The sequence below is a fragment of the Hipposideros armiger genome, unplaced genomic scaffold (assembly GCF_001890085.2).
Source record: "Hipposideros armiger isolate ML-2016 unplaced genomic scaffold, ASM189008v1 scaffold_432, whole genome shotgun sequence".
NCBI classification, from domain to species: Eukaryota; Metazoa; Chordata; class Mammalia; order Chiroptera; family Hipposideridae; genus Hipposideros; species Hipposideros armiger.
Genome location: NW_017731782.1, coordinates 111,960 through 133,943, shown reverse-complemented (window position 1 = coordinate 133,943; position 21,984 = coordinate 111,960). Strand labels below are relative to the sequence as shown.

The following is a 21,984-nucleotide window of genomic DNA, read 5'->3' as shown; positions in this document are numbered from 1 at the left end:
GGTGGGAATCAGACAGGAACCCTCCTCAACCCCTGGAGATGCTACCTAGAGCTGGTTAATTGTGTGTACATCCTCTCAATCACAAAGGCCCATACACTGAGATTGGGACAGACAAAAAGGGAAACAAACTCAGGCCCACGGAGGTCTTGGCCCTTTTATGTTCCAAGGTTGTCTAAAGTTGATGATTTCGTTCATCTGCATAGGTATAATGTGATGGCTTCCATAAGCATGATTTTACCTTTTTTCAGATGCATTCTCCTTACTGGAAAATTATTGGATAGGTATAGATCTCCTCTTTAACATGTTCCTCCTATGTTATTTGTGTCTTTGTTTCTGCCACAAGGAGCTTAATATAGAAAGGATCTATTTTCCTTTCCTGTTTGTCGACAAAGAAATTTGTAAGTAATATTTAATCATTCTCAAGGATGTTTAATAGTGTTTCTCTCCATTCTGGGTACCTCCCCCAAAAGCTCTATACCAGTGTTCTTCAGAATGAGGTGTGCAATCCTTTAGTATGGCATGAAATCAAATAGGTGAGTCGCAACCAGTATTTTTTTAATAAAACAGAATGAAATAGAAAATGTCAATGCAATGCAGATAGTAAGAACAGGTATTGTTTTGAGACTTTCATTTCATTATATGTATGCGTCGGTCACCACACATTGTTTATATACTGTGGTTCAAGTAAAAAAAGTTTATAAAATATTCCTATATAATATATCCCTGAATATGAGTTTGTCTTCAGGTTAAACAATAAAATCCCCTGAACTGGGCCCTTCTTGTGTACCAGTGTACTGGATGCAGACTGAGCTAAAGTCTCAATACTAAAGCCACCTCTACCACTGATGGGATGAAAATTAGCTTGAATTTTTATACAGGAAAAAATAGACTGCTAAAATATATACCAGCTTTGTTCATATTCTGTGACATATCTCTGCTTTTATTTTGTGATCGCCAAGAGAATTGAACTGCTTTTCGTACCCTCAAATGTAGTCCTTTTAAGGACTTACGTCATGGTAACTTGTTATTCAAAAAATGACAGGACCAGAATGACATCAGAGGCATCTGATCCAAGGGTGTGACCCAGAGGGAGCCTCGATCCGCCTTAGCATTAGCCAGACACCACAAGAGACTCACCCCTCACCTTTTGGGGCTCAAAACCGCATCAGGATGCCAAATTGAAAAAAAAAAAAAAAGAATAAACATCCAGCTGGAATAAAACTCAGACTTCAGAAACTTTGGTGAGTTGCCCAAGGTTAAGTACAAAATGTATTAGCAGAGCAGCCAGAATGACAACCCAGGCTTCCAAAGCCCAGCCCCCATGTGATGCACTTTGATACAGATTAAATATGGAGGCACGGACTGACCCTAGAGGTTACCAGAGCTGGAGATAAGAGATTAGTGAATGTCAGTCTCTATTGGCTGTTTTATGTATCTACTCTAACCTCTTTAACTCGCATTGACATCTGTGGCTTTTCATGCCATGTCATTATTCCACTACATACTAGTTTGAGGTTTCTGAGGTTAGTAGCCATCAGGGCTTTCCAACCTCTGACTCAAATGAGCTCTATTTTCCCCAGACATATAACTTACTATTGAAATCTCATTTCCATGAGGAATACAAAAGCAATAGTGATTCATGTCTCCAGTGCTAGGCTTACCATTTTGGAAAATACTTAATAGTTTTTTCTGACTGTAAAATAATATGTGCCCACCATATAAAATGTTTTTAAAAAATACAGAAAACTATTAGGAAGAAAATGAAAATAACTTGTTGACTTACTACTCAGTGATAGCCCAAATTAAAAATGTGGGTGTATTTTGTCCATGAATATACAAAAATTCTTTTGGTACAAAATTGTGATCAAACTGAAAAATACCTTCATATATCCTGCCCTTTTCACTGAACATTACATATCAGTAAAGACTCTAAATATATGCTTTATAATGTGACCCAAATATTGCATCCTATTAATGAATCATTCATTACCATTCACTATTATTGAGAACTTTGTTTTTTTTCCAGTTTTCCACATAAATGAATAATGTGGCAGGAAGCATCTTTTTACATAGTTGTGCATGCATATTTCTGCCTATTTCCATAGACTAAATTACCAGTAGGGAATTATTGGTCAAAGTGTATGAGGATTAAGACTCTTGACATATATTGAAAAATTCACCAGAAAGGTTGTTTATGTTCAAAGAGCAGAATATAAAGGTGCCTACCTTGTTCTCTGCCAGTGATGAGTAGTATAATTTTTAAAGCCTTATTTATATGAAAAACTTGTATCTTGTTATGTTCATTTGTATTTCTTAAATGATAGGTTGAACATTTTTTATGTTTTAGTTTATTGGCTAAATAAAATAAAATTTTAATCTCTCACTCCCTCCCAGGCCCCTTCCCTGCCCCAGTCATGTGTATGTGTATGTATGCACGTGTAAATTGAATGTTCATAATCATACCCATTTATCTACTGAATGTTAAGGTTTTATTTATTTGTAAGAGATCTTTATGTAATAAGGATATTAAACTTTTGACTGAGGCAAATACTTTGGGAATTGGTTTTAATTATATAACAATGGAAAGTGAGAAGATGCATCAGTTTTGACATTGTCACCAGCACAGCAGTAATTCATGCCACCTGCTGGTAAAAAACAAAACAAAACAAAATAGATGGTAAATCTTCATATTTCCAAGATAGGGTGCAGAGTTAATACTTTTTCCCATGCTGATTATATTAAAGTGTTGGAAACAAAAGAAGAACAGTTGATTGGAATTATTTATGACATCTCATACATTTAGACCCTATGACTAAGAAGCTTTATTCACATTTAAGTATTTTTCAGGTTATTTCACTTAAATGATCAAAAAGGTTTTGACTCATATTAGACATTATTAAGAGAAAGCAAAGTTTAATTCTGAATCATCTCAAAGCCATTTCTGGTGCCAGTTCTGTACATAGGTATACATGCCTTGTTTTAAGGAATTGTAAAAATTGAAAACCCAAACCGAACAATCAGATGAGTAGAGAGAGGTGGGCTTATTATTTATTTTGACCAAAGACATTTTTTTTAAAGAAAAAGACATCTTCAAAGCAGAGTTTCTCCTACACACGAATATGCTTTAATGGTAAATCATTTAAAATCAATACAGGCTTGATTTGGCCAGGTAAATTAAGGGAAGCCGCTGTCACTTTAATTAAGATGGGTCTTACCAGTTAAAGATCAGAAGGTTTTCGTGTAATTCAACTGGAAAATATGGTTTAATGTGCGGCTTACATAAGATGACAGTTGTTGAACACATTTGTTGCCTGAATGCCCCTAGTAAACTGATCTAAGAAATACAATCCACTCAGAGGTTCTACACAAACAGGCTGTCAAGATGATCAACTAAGTATAGCAACGGGGCCAACAGGTCATTGATTTCACTCATATTCATAGAGGTCAACAGCCAAGCTACGGCATCTATCACCGATTGGTCCAATATCCCTAGGAAGATAAATGGAATAGCTGCTTTGTACAAAGCCATCCTAATGAATGACCTGAACTGATTTATGGTACTGTGAATTATTACTCAGCCCTTGAGAGTTCTGATGTAAACAACAACAAAAATCACTCCAATAACCCTGCTGATTTGTGTGCCACACGGTAAAAGCACTCAGTCCACTGGGTGGAAAAAAATGCAGAAATCTGAATCTCTCTACAAACTTGTAATGACAAAATATGAAACATTCAAAACTGAGTTTATGAAATTTTAATGAAATAAATTTTTATACTGTCCTTGCAAAAAAAAATAATAAATAAAGATTCATGTATTATTCACTCATCTTAGCAACCTCTGGCCAAGATTTTCCTTGTAGGCTGACTTGGACTCAGGAGACAAAATTTATAAGTTTATAGTTTATAATCAGGGGAGAATGCACAACAACTCAAGAAGATACTCTAATTGGAAGGGAAGAGAGGGGTTGGCCAACAATCGAGTAGAGAGAACCAAAGATTATGCCAACTCTGATTTGGGCAGGATCTGAGAGAGGGTAGGAGTAAAACAATTATGTCCCCCAGTGAAAAGCAACTGGCAATGTCTCCCTTTTCCTACCATCTAGGCTATGAGGTCTTGGGAGGTGAGAGGAGGGTGAAGAACAAATTTTAAATTATCCCAGAGAAATAAACCCACAGAGGAGGACAAGCCCTGGATGACAATGGCATGCTGAGAGCTTAGAGGGGACACAACTGAGGCACCCGGAAGAAGACCCAACTGCCCTATTAGTTTCCCTTTTTCATGACGGCATTGATCTGGTACGTCTTAAAGTCTCATTCTTTACATCTCAGGGTAAAGCTCTTAGTTCCCTTCCCATATGAAAATAATAATAATAACTATAATAATAATAATTAGATTTTTTGCTCTTGGCCATCTACGTAGAGCAATTTTAGCTTCCAAAGGCAATGCCAATTTCCTATTTGTAATGCTTCCTATGAACTCCATTTACATTCAGGTAACTTGCGGTAAGAGAGCTTTCTTATATTTCAGATCATCTGAGGCACGCTGGAGGTGGGCGGGTGGAGGAAACAACGGCAATGTGTCATAAATTCAGGAGAGAAACTCGGGGAGGCTCGGAGAGAGCCCGTGCTGTACACAGGTACGTCTAGTGCAGTAACTGGCACTTTACGTAGCAGGTAGGTGCTCAGCACAAGTCAGAGCCTTCTCTCTTCTCATTCCACTTGAAGGCAACAGGACAGTGATTCGGGTGGTCTAGTCCTTTCTAGAACACTCACAAGAATCTTGGCACATCAGGTTTCCTCCCAACCAGACAACGGAACACAATGACCTTGAAGAATCGCAACTGAAGACTTTTGGTCAAATCCAGTTGTGCTACACCTCAAAACCAAGTGACTGAGAATCTTACTTCTAAAATACCTTTCTAATAAGCCACAATTAGCTAGGTAATTGGACCTAAAAAGTCAGAGGAGGAAAGAGAAAATAGCTTACCAGTTTACCGTTCAAGGCAAAACAAAAATGAAAATGGAAAGGGCCCAGGGCAATCTGGATGGAAAAGTATCGCCTGGCAAGAGGGCCCGGTTTGGACTGGATCCATTCTTCTTCACAAGACAACTCTGTTCCAAAGAAACTGGATGCTAAGAAAATTCTGGTCTCCAAATATAGAGAACTGTGAAATGTTACAAGGATTTGAATATCTCCCAAGAAAAATCTGTGGGGTCTTTTTTAATTCTCTCGGTGCTTTGGCAAAATTCAAAAAGACTAAATTCCAGAGCCTATCTAATCCAGGGACCCTCAATCTCACAGTTCCTCAGTCCACTCCCTCAGGAGGGAATCTAGACTGACAAGAGCCAGCTCCCTTATCTGTGTCTGCAAGACACTGACAGAAATGGGAGAGAGAAAGGGAAAAAACGGAGGTCTGCCACCTTGACTCACTGGAGTAATAATAATAAAGTCTCCTTAGAACACTAGCCTGTTTTCTGCAAGGAAATAGCTTTTGGAGATGAAAAACAATAGCCAGTAGGTACCAGGCACAACCCTATGAGGTGTGGGCACTATTGGTAGTTAACGCCACTCTAAAGATGATTCAAGTGAGGCTCGGAGCAATTCAGTTGCCTAAGGTCACATAGCTAAGTAAACGCAAGAGCTGGTATTTGAACCCAGTTTTTCTGAGACAGAGTTACTGCTTGTTCCAAAGGAGGACAAGACTCCCTTTCCCCAAGTCTGATCATGATTTTATTCCTATGCTTATTTTTTTGGAGGAGTTGGAAATGATTGATAAAAATTATGTTCTTCCATGGACTCAGCTCTAGGCTTGAAGCATCTTCAATATCAGACCTCTATCCCTGATTTTTATTATTATTATCATTATCATTATAATTATTATTATTATTTTCATATGGGATGGGAACTTAGAGCTTTACCCTAAGATGTAAGGAATGAGACTTTAAGACATATTCAATCAATGCCATCACAAAAAAGGGAAATATTTCAGAGGTCGAGGGGGCCAGCTGCCTGGACACCCTTTCTACCCAGCAGTGGCCACCGCATTTGCTTCCTTTTTTCAGGGACATTTTCTGCAGCAGGGCCCAGGCCATTGTGGGCTTTGAGAAGAATGATATTCTGCCTTTTCAAGAAAAGGAGCAGATTTCCCAGGCATGCTTTGTGTCCCAGGCTCTTTCACTAATTGATAGAGTGGCGTACAGAGCACATTTCCATTCAAGCAGTCAGCACATGTCGGCTTGTACCTTCTCAAGTTTTTATTGGTGTTTTTTGGTTTTTGCTTTTTAAAAATTTCTCCTATGAAGTGAGACAACAGTTATTGTTAACAAAATAAAATACAACCAAATTCTTCTTAATGAAAATGTCAGTAGGACTTCTCTCTTCATGCTAATCTCCTGTTTGACACGCAATGACATCATTCCGCAGAAGCTGGGGACAAATGTAATGTCTGCTGTAATTACAGGCTTAATATGCACGATAAGGGAGGTGGCTGTGAGGTACAGGCAAGCCCTTCCCACTGTGCCCTCCCTGGGAATACAATTGGACCCACCAAAGCAGTGGTGGAGCCTTGCTGGGACAATACTGTTTTCAAAGAAGTAGAAATCAAAGCACTACCTCAGCCATGGATTCAGGCTTGATTTTCTGAAGCAAACTGTTATATTCTCAAGTGACCATTTAAATAAAATTGCATTTTTTTCATTCAACCAAGTCAAACTGTGGTGACACAAAAGACAGCATTTACACACATGAAACTCTCACTCACAAGCATGCAGAAACTAAAGGGAAAAAAGGAAAGGTATAATTCATAAGGTTTCCATCCAGTGACAATAAGAATGAACGTGGCACTTCTTTCAGCAGAGGCTAGAGGTTGGGAGAAGGGATTTTCTACAATACCATAAAGAAGAGAGGGATTTATATAAACTCTTGAAATGTGTAAAGTGCTGATTAGATAAAGACAAATGGAAATTTTTGGCTCCGTGCAACTTCAAGTAGAGGGAACTGATAATGCTATAAAGAAACCATAATCTTGAACAAATTATGGTTGAATAATAGTGTAGATTTTATAGAGTAGCAAGTGTTACAGGTCATTTGAACATTACAACAAGATGAATCAGCTCTTCCTGCCTGGCTAACGTTTCTTATTCATTTCATTGAACAGCAGGTTAAAAGCATTAACCATTAACAAAGGTTTTCTTCGTTTTTTAAAAAAGCACTTTTATCTAAAAATCTTTTTTTTAGAAGAGAACATATTTGGTAAAGTACACTATTGGTTTATAGTACAAAAAATATGCACATTATTTAAAATAAGAATAGTATGCTGTTTACCATGAAACCAATCGAGTTTACCAGAGAATTTGTTTTGTACAAATAACATGTGTGTCTCTCTTTTAAGAAATACAATTTTAAGGTGTATCCATGATGCCAAAATGGTACCAAATTCTATAAGTATTACACAAATTTTCACAAATAAAGATTATATCATTTAATTATTACTTTGAGCTGGAATTAAGAAGGCTGGTACAGTAATATAGAAGCAGAAGAGAAGGGCCTAATATATCCTTATCCACATTTATGAATTTCTGAAATATTCATCAAAGTACACAAAACCAGAAAAACTGACCATGGTAATTTAAAGAGATGGCCATATGCTAAAAAGTGGAGGGTGGAGGGTAGAGGGGTTCAGCGGGGAGAGGAAGAGCTGCACCAAAGGAAACTGAAATACACATTTTTGAACACTCTTGAACATACACTCTACCTCAAAACAACGGTACATATATGAACAAGAGCCAACATTTATAGAGCACTTACTATGTTCCAGCCACCCTTCTAATGCTTTATATGTCCTATAGCCACCGAATTCTCATAAATTCCCTAGAAGGCAGGTTTACAGATGAGGAAAACGGAGGCACAGGGAACTTAAGCGTGAGATGGATGGAGCTTACATTTGAACTTGGGCACTGTAGCTCCTGAGGCCCCATCCTTCACCATTCTGCTGGACTTGAAGTTTGGAAAGGGTTTGACTCACACTTCAAAATACCTGGCCCTAACTAAATCTCAGATGCAAAGGCCAGAAAATGAGGTCTCAGTGCCTTATTACTGGGTAACTGACACCTCCATTCCCTCGGCTCCCCACCCTTCCTCCAGCACTTCAGAGCCCAGAAGAGACTGGGGGTAGAGGAAAATCCACAGTCCTGCATTACAACCAGAGCTGAACGGTTTGTCAGGGAAAGCACTTACAAGCAGAAGCAGAGGAAGGAAGAACCCAGGGAGGAATACATGCTGGTGCATGGTCTTTCTTTCTCACATCTTATTTGTACAAAGAACTGCAGGCCCCATCCAATTCTCTATCAGAGGCAGAAGCTCTGACAGTGAAGACATATAATTTCTTCCCAGACCAGCATCCCACGCCAGCTTGCTGGACCATGGACCCAGGGTAGGGGACATAAACCTGAATCTGACTTTTAGGTTCTCATTATGAAAGGGTGAAAATGGCAGCACGCAAGTGGGCAGTGAGAATTGCTACAACCCTAACTGTTGGCAAATGCTGGGCCTGGACAGACCTCTCGCTATATAAGGAGGAGAAAACAAACAAAAATGGGAACCAAGAAAAGATTCTGCAGCACGAGACAGAAATGAGCATTGTCTTGAGACTTGGTGGAAAACCCTCTTTTTAAATACAACTTTCTCTAGGGAATAAAACAAAATAAAATTTTAGAAAACGATACTTGGTATCTACAAAAGATGGTAGGCATAGTCTCTCTGACATGACAGAGAACAATAAAAACAGATTGGGCTGAATACAGGACGAGATTTAAAAAGATGCCAGTGGCATCAACAAAAGAATTCCAGGAAAGACAAAATGCAACAGCAGAATTTAAATCTGCATCGGAGGCAGTAAAGAGCAGAACAAACACTGCAGAATACTGACAGTGTGCAAGACAAGCATGAGCTGTTCCCCTAGGACACATGGAAAAAGGTCAAAGAAAAAATGATGAGACAGAGGATGAGCACAACAACAAGTTCAATTGTAAGAATTATACATAGTTTTTAAGGCTAAACTCAGAGCCGTAGGAATAGAAACAATGAAAAGGATATATGGAAAAAAACTTTGCTACCTGAGAAAAAACAAGGTCTGCAAACTGAAAGGGTTCAGAGCACTTCACAAAAAAAGTTAATGATAAATACTTATATCTCTACATTTCTTTACAACATATTTTAATATCAGATAAGAGTAAGGAGAGTAGCCAAGATTTGGGAGTGAGCAAAGGACTAAGAAAGGTCATCTACATACAACTGAAGTTTTAACACCTTCACATAAAATCCTATGTAGAACAAGAAAGTCTGTTCTATATTAGACTTAATGGTGAAGTCAGGTTTTCTTTTTGCCAGTCCAAGGCCCTAGTTTCAAATAACATATGGGCTATCTGCTTCGGTCATATCCTCCAGGTGAAAGAAAAAGCATTTTTATATGCAAAAGTTGAGATTTTAGATACAGGAGGTATCAATGGAAGAGGCGTGGCCATGTAAACCACAAAGTAAATGACAAATGACAGACGACTGGAGAGGTTATTCAAGAAAGCTGCTTATGGGCCAGCCAAGTGGCGCGTTGGTTAAGAGTGGGCTTGGGACGCCAGCTCTGAGCAGCAGGGCCCTGGTTCAGATCCCACATTAGGGCCAGTGACGCTGCATCCTCTACAGCTAAGACGGTGAACAACAGCTCAACCTGGAGCTGGGCTGCTGTGAGTCGCCTGCAACAGCATAGGCTGCAGTGGGGCTGGCCGGCAGCGTGCGTGAGCTTTTGTGAGCTGCTGTGAGCCGCCATCAGCGGCCGTCCAATGGGCGGCGAGCGACTGCCTCACCTGGGAAGAGTGCAATGATAATACCAACATGGGCCAGTGAAGTGACATCCTCCACAACACTGAAGAACAAAAGGACAGCAACTTGTCTGTTCCCCTTCCCTGATTCCCCAGCGCTGTTCCCCTCCCCCAATTCCCCAATTAAATCTTTAAAAAAAAAAAAAAGAAAGAAAGCTGCTTATAATTGGTCTGAAAAAAAGACAACATCAGTAAGAGATGGCTGAACTAACAGAACCTTGACAATGGGCCGGGAGAGGATCCATGAAGCAGGCACAGGGGAGATCTTGGGGAGACAGTACTGAGCCTCAAGGCACTGTGTCCATAGGATATGCTCCAGAGCGACTCGGGACTCACATTTAGGTTACAACACAAACCGAATTCTGACCCAGAAATATTGGTTGTTTCACTTCTCTAGCATCGGGATTTTTGTAGCCCAGCAAATTTGTAATTAATTTCATGCCTTTCAGAGATTGATGAATATTCAAATAGTTCCATTTTAATTTCATTCTTAACTCAGAGCAAAATAGTGGAAACCTTACAAGAACGGTAATATCTTCATAGAAATAATTTTAAATCATGTCTATTTAATTGTCCCTATTTCCTAGGAAATTTGCTGCTGTAACCTCACACTGATCCCTGTGAAATTCCAGAAATACCTGTATACTCTAGAACCTGTAAAACTAGGCTGAATTGCTAATGTTGCATTAAAAGGGAAACATAAATACAGTGTCCAACGTCTAAAATATAAAAAACCTTCATCACAAATCTCAGCTCTGTAAAGTTCTCTCACTTTTCGCCTTACTAGGTCAGTTTCCTCTTTTACATCCTTATATAGTACCATGTTCTCTTCCCTGGTGCTTAGCACAGGTTGTGAAACATATTTGTGCGACTGATTAATGTCTGCCTCCTTACCTTGACTGAGCACTCCATGAAGACCATGCAGGGATTGTGGATTTATTTATTTTGCTTATTATTGTTAATCTCAGTATTTTGACACAGTATCAGAGCCCATAAGACAAGCAATTTGTGTTTGTGGAATGAATAGACAGATTGAGGGAACATGTTTTCATTCACTGTTCAGCCAAGTAAGTTATTGTATCTTAAGGATTACAAGGAACTTTATATAAACAACACAGCTTGGCTTTACACATTAGCTATGATTATTAACTTGGCATGAAAACCAATTTTTTTATATACTAGAATGACTTTTCTCACTATGGGTTGATACTATATCACAGAATATTAAATATAAAAGGAACGTTAGCGATGATAAAACTGAAGTTCATAAATGCTAAGGAATTTGTCCACAAGAGCGCAAATCTATTTAGCAATAGAACAGGAATTAGGGTGCAGATTTTCTACCCTCACCCCCACCCTCCAAGGGTTCTGTTCATTGCTTCTCAAAGCAGCGGCTCTTAACCAGAGCTTCTAGGTTGACAAGTCTCTGAAAGTAACTGATAGCTTACAAAGAAGCATTTGCCACACCTCATTGTTTAAAGGAAATCTGTAATTTAAAAAAAGTTGTTTGCAATATAATCACTGCAAAATTTTCAGATTTCTTATGCGGCTTATTTTTAAACCTAAGAGCTAATTACACTTTCTCAAACCCATGACACTTCATTATTCATTGTCACACTTGCGTCCTAAGTGCCAGGCACTGTTCTAAGACTCTTTACCAAGGGACATTAGCCTAAGGCCTTCTTAGTTCTATGGTTAAGAGATAATTGCATTCCTTTGCTCTTATCAGTCAGTTGCAATTGGGACGGAGCCATTTCTGAAAAGTCAGAATCCTAGAAGATTAAAAACTCCAGCCCTGTGATTCAAGCTCTTTGGCCTCCATTTTTCTCATCTGAAGTAGGTTTTTATTTGGTTGTTTTTATCTTTTCTTTCTCTTTAAGTTTTAAGTTGAAGCTTTTCGGGGAAGGGGGGAAACTAGTTTCATATTTTTGATGAGTCTACTTACCAAGCATAGAAAATCCATTTGCTAGCTAAAGGATTCCAGCAACAGAAATTTCTATCTGATGATGGAATCATATTTTTGGATGACCCTGGAGTGAGTCAATTTGCCAAATTATTTCACTTACATTTATATGCTGGAATGTTATTCCAAAGGCTCCAAATAGTCTCTGTTCTATGCATAAAACAATAAAGCAAAAATAAGACAGTATAATAATATGTATAACTAATACATAATGTAATGTTTCTTTTCAAAGCAGACACCGATCTGATTAGATGTTTTAAAATAACTCAAACCAGCATTATTTGTAGAAAAGAAGGCTGTGATTGGAGAGTAAGGAGGGCATATTAGGAAAAAGGGGAAGAAGAAAAGGGAAACAGGAGAGAAAGATGGTATTACACGGGTGAAAAGGCATGAGTGATATAGATGAGAAAACAGTAGAAGGAAAGGAGGTAAACCCACATAAAAATGACACTTTCTCATCAATAGATATTTGCTAATGTTATAATAGATATGTTATAATGATATAATAGATATGTTCTAATGTTTCTTTAAAAGGGAACGATGTTTTTGAAATAACGTAAAAGCTAAGTCACTCGCACACATATAATTACATATGTGCATGCAAATATTTACATAACTTTAGCTATACAACCTGTCTATTTCTAGGCTCTAAAGCTATTCTGGGCAATCTTGAAGTACAGGCAATAAACCTTTAAAAATGATCTCAAGTCTCATTTCTTTTATCACTTGGTTGGGTTTTTGTGTTTATTAGCTCATTAGGAGGTAAGATGATGTGTAGAGAAGACAATTATCTATTTTAAAAATAAAGTTTTCATTTGCAAGAGATATAAGAAGCAGGAAGGAAAAATGGTTGGGACTTAGGGGTGGGCTGCACTGGTTGTATATGCAACAGGACAATGTGAATGAAATGGGCTAAGGCATATTTTGCAAACTCTTGAGATTATTTTTTAAACTATCTAGAAGACTGCAGTGTTACTTTCTCCACATTTCCCTCTTCCTCTATAGCAGTCTTGAGTTCTTCTCCAATATCTAGAACCAATGAGACATTTTCAGAAGCAGTATAACAGCCAGGGACATCCACTGTTCTAGATAGAAATACAATCATGTTAGTAGTATGGACGCCACCTTTCTGACAGTCTAGTGACCATTCAAGTTCATGATGAGGACCTGAGGCACAGGGGGCTCTCCTGAATCGTCCAAGGAAGGCTCAGTTAGGCTGTTCTGAGTCTGGGTGCCAAGTAGGTGGCAAAGTACGTTTTTTTTGGAGAGTGCATCTCTCTTGGCCTGTGTTTCAATAAAATGACAATATTTGCCCAAGGAGTGCAATACTTCTTTGTAAAAAACTCTTTGAAAAAAACAAAAAACAACTCTTTGAAAATATCACTCGATTTGGGAGGAAGAAGGAATAACAGATTTCTAAGTGCATGCTTTCTATAAATAGTTTAAATATATCCTGGGCTAACGTATAAATTTGGTTTAGCAATTCTAAGTCAATTCTAGATAAATTTGAGGTAGTCGTATAACAGAAAGGGCTATATCATTGAATTCTAAAACTTCAAAAAAATAATAATCCCACATTGGCAACTCTCTATTAACTAGACTATTTGATAAATAAGACCACCATAGTTCCCATCCATAGAAACAGTATCATTAATGTTGTCATTGTACACAGATTATTTCATTATTTCATTTTGGTTTTAAAACACTCTGGAAGGGTTCCTATAAAAATGATATTACATGTAGGTTTTAGCGCGTGAATTAAACATTTTTGAAAACATGATCAAATTAGGGATAGGACCTAATTTGAAATTGTTACCTTAAAGGCATTAGATACCAACAATCACATGATGTATTAGCATAAAAATCACTTTTCCTTCTGGATAATCATAGCTTTCTGATGATTACCTGCATGCAAGTTGTACACTGTCAGTAATAATTTGATTGGAGCATGGCTTCCCAAGGGAGTTCATATCTGCATGTGCTGACTTGTTAAATCACATTGTGCTAATTGATGGTTCACATGACAAGATACGCATAGCTGATCATGCTCATTAAAATGGAGGCCATTCTCAATTAGCCATAACAAACGATGTACCTGGCACTTTGAATCCACTCAACCTACAGATGATCCCCAGAACTCATGAAATTCAATCTTCAGCCTCCTTCCAAAGATCTGTGCCTAAGTTGCTAAGCTGAAGCTCAATGCAGCACCAAACATCAATGTGGAAATTCTAACTATAATGGAAAAAATGCAGCTAGTTCCTGTTTGGCATTATGTAGATAAAACACTCACGAATTTGACTTTTGAAACACTTTCCATGCAGGTGTTTGGCATTGTGCAAACACCAGTAAGTTTTGTCTTGATTGGTTTGTCTGCAAGGTAAAGACAGATGGAAAAAGCAAAGAGCCAAGAATTCCCAAAACAGGAAATCAGCCTGAGTGTCACAAAGCTGTGCATATTCCCCTAAAATTAATAATCCTCTCAGAACGGACAGGCAGGTTTTCTAAACTAAATTCTTTCACTGATATTTTAAAACCTGGATTTAAAACCATTTTAAGCTGGACACAGTTCCCTTCTACATGTCAGTAATGAGAAAGTTCCATAAAAATTCATGGAATCATAGAATATAAACACTGGAAGGGACTCTGAAATCATTTAGTCCATCCTTTCCCTAATTATGTTCTAGAGAAATCTAGATCCCTGAGAGAGAGTGATGTTAACAGTGACTAGTAAAATAAGTTAAGGAAATTTATGGTTATACAAAATTAAACACGTTTACTTATATGCAGCTACATATATTAGGGCTCCTCAAAGAATAAGATCTATTATGTCTAGATTCCCAGACTCATTTCATGATGGAATTCTTTCCCACTGACTATCTGTTAATGGTTTACAGAACGAATAGCTGGCAGAACCAAGCTTCAGGTGCCCTGATCTAGCCTCAGCCCTTTATTTTGCTGAAGAGAAAAGGCCTCACAGCAACTTTTCAGGGGGCTACATGAGCAACAGTAGTCTCAGGTGCACCCAGAGCTGCTGCATTAGGTCAGGCTTCCAGGGCTCTGGAGAGGAAACGATCCTGGGAAGCAGCTCACCACACAAATCCACAACCTGTCTCCCAACACAGGAACAGCTAAATCAGCACTCTCCAAAGTGTCCACTCTAGCCTCAGGGCAGTGAACCAAAGACTCAAACTTATTTCCATCGAACTTTCACTTTCACGATCTCTCCCAAGGGTCTTCAGAGTCTGCCAATGGACAATATTCCAGCACTGAAAGACGAAGACAATCTTGAAATCAAGCCGATACATTCAGTTCAGCAGTTTGGGTCTCACCTGCTTTCAGAGGGGGTGAATCCTTAAAATAGTAATTCAGTCTTTTCATAATTAAGTAAAGAGCTTCCCTTAAACTATAGCTCCAAACTAGGGAAATTAATTCAGTTTGGATCCAAAAGTCCTTGGTCACAAAGAGAATCCAGTGCACTAGATGTGTTGTATTTCTGCTTCAGTTTGCGTAGATAATATGATTTTAGTGCATATTTTTATGCACATACCTTTTTAAAAATAGCCTCAGCGAACAGAATGTACAGAAGTACCCTCCTGCAAAATTCTCATTTGGNCCCCCCCCCACCTTTGCTTCCTGTGGTTGTGGCTTTATTGTGGCCTCTGCTCCTGACACCTGCATTTCATTTAGCGGCAGAGGCGGTGGCTAGCTGGGATCTGCAGACCCAGCCTGGTGACAGATCCCTCAAGGTTAGAAGAGACTCTCCCACTGGGTCTCGAATCAGATTCACATTATTCTCTTAAATTAGCTCAGAAAAGAGTCTGGGCCGTATGCGGGAGGGGGCGGGGGGAGGTGGGTGCCGGGCGCGCCCTGGGTGGGGTCGTGTTTGTACGTCTCACTGAGCGCGTTCCCTGGGGGCGCAGGGCCTCTTACCGAGCTCGATGTTGCCTATGGCGCGTCGCAGGTGCTCCTCGGTCACTATCTCGCCGACGACCACGAGCAAGTAGAACTTGCTGTCGAGGAAGCGATGCGACAGGCTGGGCGAGGTGGACGCCGCCGGGTTGGCGATGCTGCCGGACAGCTCAGGCTCCCCGGCTTCCACCACCACGGTCGCCATCCTGACTGCCCGCTTTGCCTGGGCGAAGCGTCCCGCTCCGGCCGCTCCTCTCCTCTGCGGCAGGAGAAAGGATTATCGCCGAAGGTGCTGTCTCTGCTCCGCCCCCTGCGTCCCCCCTCCTCCTGGCGCTGCGCGCCGCCTCCCCCTCCGCCCTCTCCAGAGCGCACGGCGGAGAAGAGTGGGGAGTGAGAGTGGGCGGGGAGGCGGCGCCGCTTTTATATGGAGACTAGGCAAGGAGCCCGGGAGGAGGAGGAGGAAGAGGAGGAGGAAAGGACCACCCGGCACATCCTCACGCGGTGGCTGCCTCGGCTCTTCCAGCCGTTGGCCCAGGGCTGATGTCATCTGCAGCAAATCATCTCGCTCGAGGCCCGGAAGCCGGAGGGATGAGGTGTGCGGACAATGGTCAGGGCAGGGCTGTGAGTCAAGGGGTTGGGGAACCCGGAGGGCCCCTGCTGCAGCTGGGAAAGGGAAAAACACTCCAACCTACGCCCCACACACACCCACGGCCCGCTCCAAACCCTCACCCCGTTTGTATAGTAGAACGGGATGGGTTTCCCTGTTCAGAATGTGGGTATTTACCTTACAGGAGGTGCACGAGTCAGGCTTCTGCCCATGTCCTGTCTGCGAGGAAGCCAGGTTCTTGGGAGTTATGATAGCCCAGCAGGCATGGTGTTCAGGGTACCCGGCCCAGGAACATACAACCTGNTAACCAACTGAGCCACTCGGCCGGCCCTTGTTTGTTTTTAATTTGATAATTTTATTTTTAAATCATGTGTAGACTGTCCCGTTGAATTTTCTGTAAGCAGTTATCTCACCAGTTCTGACTACAGTCAAATCTTTAACACAGGTTGGAATTGTTTATTAAAATAACATTATTTTTGTCTTGTGTTTCTGTTAATTTCTCTAGTCCCTGTGGTCATTTTTAAGTGTACTTCCCCAGGGGCACTTTTTTCTTTCTCACATTTCTCTACCACCAAGGAAATCTGACTTCCCAGGCAAGAGAAATTACCGGTGGACCACAGCAGAGAAAACATCTACCAACAGCAGAGAAAACAAAGGCATAAGCCCTGGAGTATGATGTTTTGGGACACTTGATGGTTGCCTGGGTAGCATTTAATTAGTCCTGGGTTTCAGCTGGGGGTGGGGGAGTTGCTGGTACCTGGGTAACCTTTGTCACCGTGACTAAATCTAGGCTCAAACAATCAAAATGCAATGCTTGTTATGAGCCCCATTCTCACCCCTTCACTTCATTAGAAATTTGAGTAAATCTCAATCTCTCCATCTCTTTCCTCTCTCTCTCTCTCTCTCTCTCTCTCTCTCATGTACACAGTTTGTAAATTAAGAAAACAGTCTTTTAGTGTTTTGTAAAGCTGTAATGACATTTTCCCAACTAAATTATAAACAGTGGTGATACCTTATTCTTCCATCTAGTATTCCTTTACAATCCCCTGATTACTAATAAGCACTCAAAAATAGTACTATTTTTTTTAAAGAAAGCTATTAATTTATGCCTTCTTCCTCACTGTCCACCATTATTTACAGCATGCAGCCATAGATGCTGAACAAAACGCCCCAGAGACAAAAACGCAAAAGCAGGCAATAAAGAGTAAAAAGACTGTATGTGCTTGGTGGTTTACTGATGTTGTGTACTTAAAAACAAACAACGACAATAAACTTTCTTTGGTCTCTGGAAATGAAGACAAAAGCACTGACCATCAGCATGAGATGCTGTCCTTGGTTGGCAGTGTTAGCAGCTGTTGTGGAATGCACTTGGGTGGATTGAATGATGGGTTAGTGACATTCCCCAAAATGGCCACTGGGCCCAAGCAGCCAATTTTCTGCCACCTTCCTGCCTATGCGTGTCTATGTTGAGCAGTCCCACAGGCCCATTAGGAATGGCTTGAGAGCCATTATAGTTGGTGGCATAAACTATCCTTTTTACTCAAAAAAAAAAANTTGGTTAGCCTGAGGTACAGTTTATGCAGAAAAGGAAGGATAAGTACATGAATCTTTCTCTTTATTTATTAGTTTTCAAAATAATGAATTCATTCTATACCATTCTCCAAAAGTGATTAGTAATTTTTGTGTCATTAAAAATATAATTTGGCTCTTCATTTCTGTGGCCATCGCTAAAGTATCAGCAGCCAAAATGAAGTTCAACCCCCTTGTAACTTCTGACCGGAGCAAGAACTGTAAAAGCCCTTTCAGTGCACCTTCCCACATTCACAGGAAGATTATGTCTTCCCCTCTTTCCAAAGAGCTGTGACAGAAGTACAGTGTTCGATCCATGCCCTTCCGAAAGGATGATAAAGTTCAGGTTGTAGGAGGACACCACAAAGGGCAGCAAATTGGCAAAGTAGTCCGGGGTTACCAGTAGTCCTGGGAAGACATGTCATCTACAATGAACGAGTGCAGTGGCAGAAGGCTAATGACACAACTGTTCATACGGGCATTCACCCCAGCAAGGTGGTTATCTCTAGACTAAAGCTGGACAAAGACCACAAAAAGACCCTTGAACGTAAAGCCAAATGTCACCAAGTAGGAAAGGGAAAGGGCAAATATAAGGAAGAAACAATTGAGAAGATGCAGGAATAAAGTAATCTTATATAGAGCTTTCATTAAAAAACATTAAAATGAAAAAAAAAGGAATATAACTCGAAGTCATTATTCATGTTGATATTTTAATTTCCCCATCTTTGGCCAGTGATATAAGATGTTCCCAGCTCACCTTGTCCATATCTGACCTCAGAACCTGGAATTAGCCATTTCCCTAACCCTGGTTCCTTAAGTGGGAAGTGGTATTTAGAGGCCATAATCTGGATACCAGGAGTGACTTGTTGCTGCTATCTTGGTCATTGTTTCTAGATATTTTCAGCAGACAGGACTAGAAAATAAATTTTTTTGAAGATGAAATAATACATTATTGAGTTCATACTATACTTCCAACTCAGGATCAGGACTACAGGGGTTTCGCTTAACCTTCATTCTTACATCAGTGTTACCTTTGTCTTATGCCAAGAATTCCAGCTCTCAAAGACATCAAGGGTGATAGAATTAGAAGAGCAGAGACTTTCTCATTTTCTTTACCTGATAATATATACAAATTATACTCACAATAGTTTCAGATAAAAATGGACTTACCAACAATGTGATTACAAAAAGCAGTTTAAATTTTTTGTGGCATTACGTTTGTAATTCCACAAAATTATCACATGTATCTCAATGTATCACATTAGAGAACCAAAATTCCCAGTTGTCAAAGACACCAAAATGATTACATTTTTGTTTTATCCCAAAATTTATACATAAAACTCTCAGGATAACAATAAAAATGCTACTGATATCAATAGGATTACTGAAAACAGTTCAATATTTTTTTGGAAAAAATTTTTGTTATTAATTATAACCCAAAGTGATACAGTTTTAAAGTCACTGAATTAATTCTTTTTTATATGATTATGCCACTAACGCAATATATAATTAGGTTTATATGTTTCATTTTTGTTTTTTTATACTTAATTTTGCTTTATAACTATGTAAAATATTTGGTTCCAAAGTCATATTTACAAAATAATTGCATTTAGAGAACTTAACTTTCTATCCCTTCGTCCTCTACCCTGTTCCTTCTCTGTCCCTATAAATAACTCTTTTCCTTGGCTTAGCTTTTCGTTTTTAAAATGTTTATCTTTTAGATAAACAACAGCATATACACACGTTTTTNAGGACCCTCAGTTGCCCAACTTGCCCTTGGGTCTCATTGTCTTTGTGAGGCTAAATTTGTTTCTCTCCTGTTAATCTCTCTTACGTCAATTTAATTAATAAACCAGCTCAAGGAACCTACACGGGCAGGGGAATTTTTTTTCCTCCCCTACAGCATAGCTAGATTTATCAGTGAGAAAGCCGACTCCCACCCTCACCCAACAGCATCCTCACATGGGCACCGACAGGACCACTTTGCAAATGGTCTTCATCCCTGCCCTAATGTTCTGCTATGCCAGCACCTTAATGCATTGCTTCCTTTTTGCTCTCACACCCGAAGGACCTTCCTAAACTCAGTCATAGAATGTTGCTGCCCCTACACATGGCCAGCAGCTATGTTCCTGCTGATAATGCTGAATGCAAAATTGTTTCTCTGAAAAACATCTTTCATACAAATGTTAATATCATTACAGGAAGGAAGCCCACCCATATTGGAAGCCATGGACGCCAGTATTTCCCATAGATAATAACAATCACCAACTAGACAAGTCAAATAGGTTTTCAGCAAGGGAGACAGTTTTAACACTAGCTCATGTTTATTGCTTCGCCATGTGACAGGCAGTGTTTCAAGATCTTTACAAACATTAACTCATTTGATTCTCATGAAAATTCTATGAGGTAGAAGTGATCGTCCCTGTTTTACACCCAACAAGATGGAGGCATAGGAGGGTTAAGTAGCTTGTCCAAGGTCCTATAGTAAATAAAGTCAGAGCTAGGATCCGGAATCTGCACTCTTTAACATTATGCTATGTTGCTGGTGAGAATTTGGGTTCTCAAAAATGTTTCATTATTTTAATAGGCAGAAGTGGCACAATGATGGAAAAAAAATTAAAATGAATTTTCCCTCTAGCGTCCCTTGTACTGGGAATGGTCTGTATTTGTTGGTTGTTTTGAAATGATATCTAACATAGATAATCATGGGACATTTCATGATTCAATAAAGGATCACAAACATTTCAGGATAACAATAAAGGTATCCTCCTTTATTGTTATACGTAGATAGCTCTCAGGTTAAATTAGGGAAAGAAGCAAACAAGCACAGAGAATGAACTAGCTCTACTCTTGTGGTGAGGCTTATAAAAATGATTCTCATCCAATATGATTAAGGTACAAGAAACACAGTATGATACATAAAAGTTTTATGATAGTACGTAAATTCATAAATATAAGGAAACATAAGACTGTCGCTCTATTTTGAAAAGGCTCACTTGTTGAACTTTCACCTGAGTGAAAGCCTGAGAGTAACTAACCTTTACTCTCAAGAAAACTGGTCTCCCTTGAGCCCGCCCAGCTTAGATGTGGCCAGGAATGGTTTTACATCAGGGCAGAGCAGCAGACAGACACCTGCTTTGGGCACACAGCAGATATCTGTTGAAAGATCTTTAGGGAAGGCAATGTTGCAACAGGTTTGAGACAGTCAGATGGCCCTAGATGACTGACCATTCCAAGAATCACAGTATGCCACGTTGGATGGGGCCTAGTGATCCCAGGGCTCACAGTCTGGAGAACTGAAAGGGTATTTGTTCACGGTGACTAAATCTTTCAGAGTGGTCTTGAATGAGACCTGCAGTCCTAAAGCAACAGGCAAAATGAACCTCAAAACCAAGTTTAAAAACTAGTACATGTGGTAAACTCGTACAAGAGATCTAATTTGGTTGTGTTGCCTGCAGAAGCTGCATTTGAGGCTATTGCCAGCCTTTCATAAGCGATCTCCAGACACAGCATCCAGCTCAGCACTGATACAACTAGGTAGGTAACCAATCCTTACTGTAGGTGCTAGCAGGGAAAAGAGGGAGAATGGGGTACATTAGGCTAACGTGGTGGGTTGGGGGGGAACAACCTTCCATTGGTCCAAAAATGGTTAATTCTTTAGCAATGCTTGCAGTCTTTCATTTTGCAATACATAGCTGTCACTCTATAAAGTCAATGCAAGCATGAATGAACACAATGGGAATCACCGGCTTCATTTACAAAAAAAAAAAAAAGTCTTACAAATAGTCATAGTAAGAAAGCCAGAACAACATACAGAGAAAAGATAAAAGCTTGAATGTTACATTTTGAAACATACTTGTTAGAAAAGGATGTTTCCTTATTTTTCTTTTTGTGAGATGATTTTAAAAGTTAAGGAGGTGTGCAAGACATAAAAATACAAAACAGTAACAAGGAGAGAAACAACCATATACTGTACCTGTACTTCAGCAAATCATGTGCTGTCTGACAGCCTCTGGATCATTCTTTTTCTCCATGCAAAGTTACTTAGGAGCTGATTTTT

At 39.6% G+C, this 21,984-nt stretch overlaps 1 protein-coding gene and 1 pseudogene across 2 annotated transcripts in view; one reads left to right on the top strand and one right to left on the bottom strand.

Annotated features, from left to right (window-relative positions):
* Positions 1–21,984, bottom strand: part of MAP1B (microtubule associated protein 1B) — a 96,020-nt gene that overhangs the window by 65,074 nt on the left and 8,962 nt on the right. Inside the window, exons 1-2 of one of the 2 annotated variants that reach the window (XM_019665076.1) lie at positions 15,770–16,316; positions 10,694–10,706 (exon numbers count right to left, since the gene is read on the bottom strand). The exons of the other annotated variant lie outside the window; for it this stretch is intronic. Coding sequence (XP_019520621.1) covers positions 10,694–10,706; positions 15,770–15,953 — 197 coding nt within the window. The 5' untranslated portion in view covers positions 15,954–16,316. Of the gene's footprint in view, positions 1–10,693; positions 10,707–15,769; positions 16,317–21,984 lie in introns of those variants that run through there. 2 annotated transcript variants of the gene reach the window in all.
* On the top strand, positions 18,099–18,548 carry LOC109394714 (60S ribosomal protein L26-like; annotated as a pseudogene).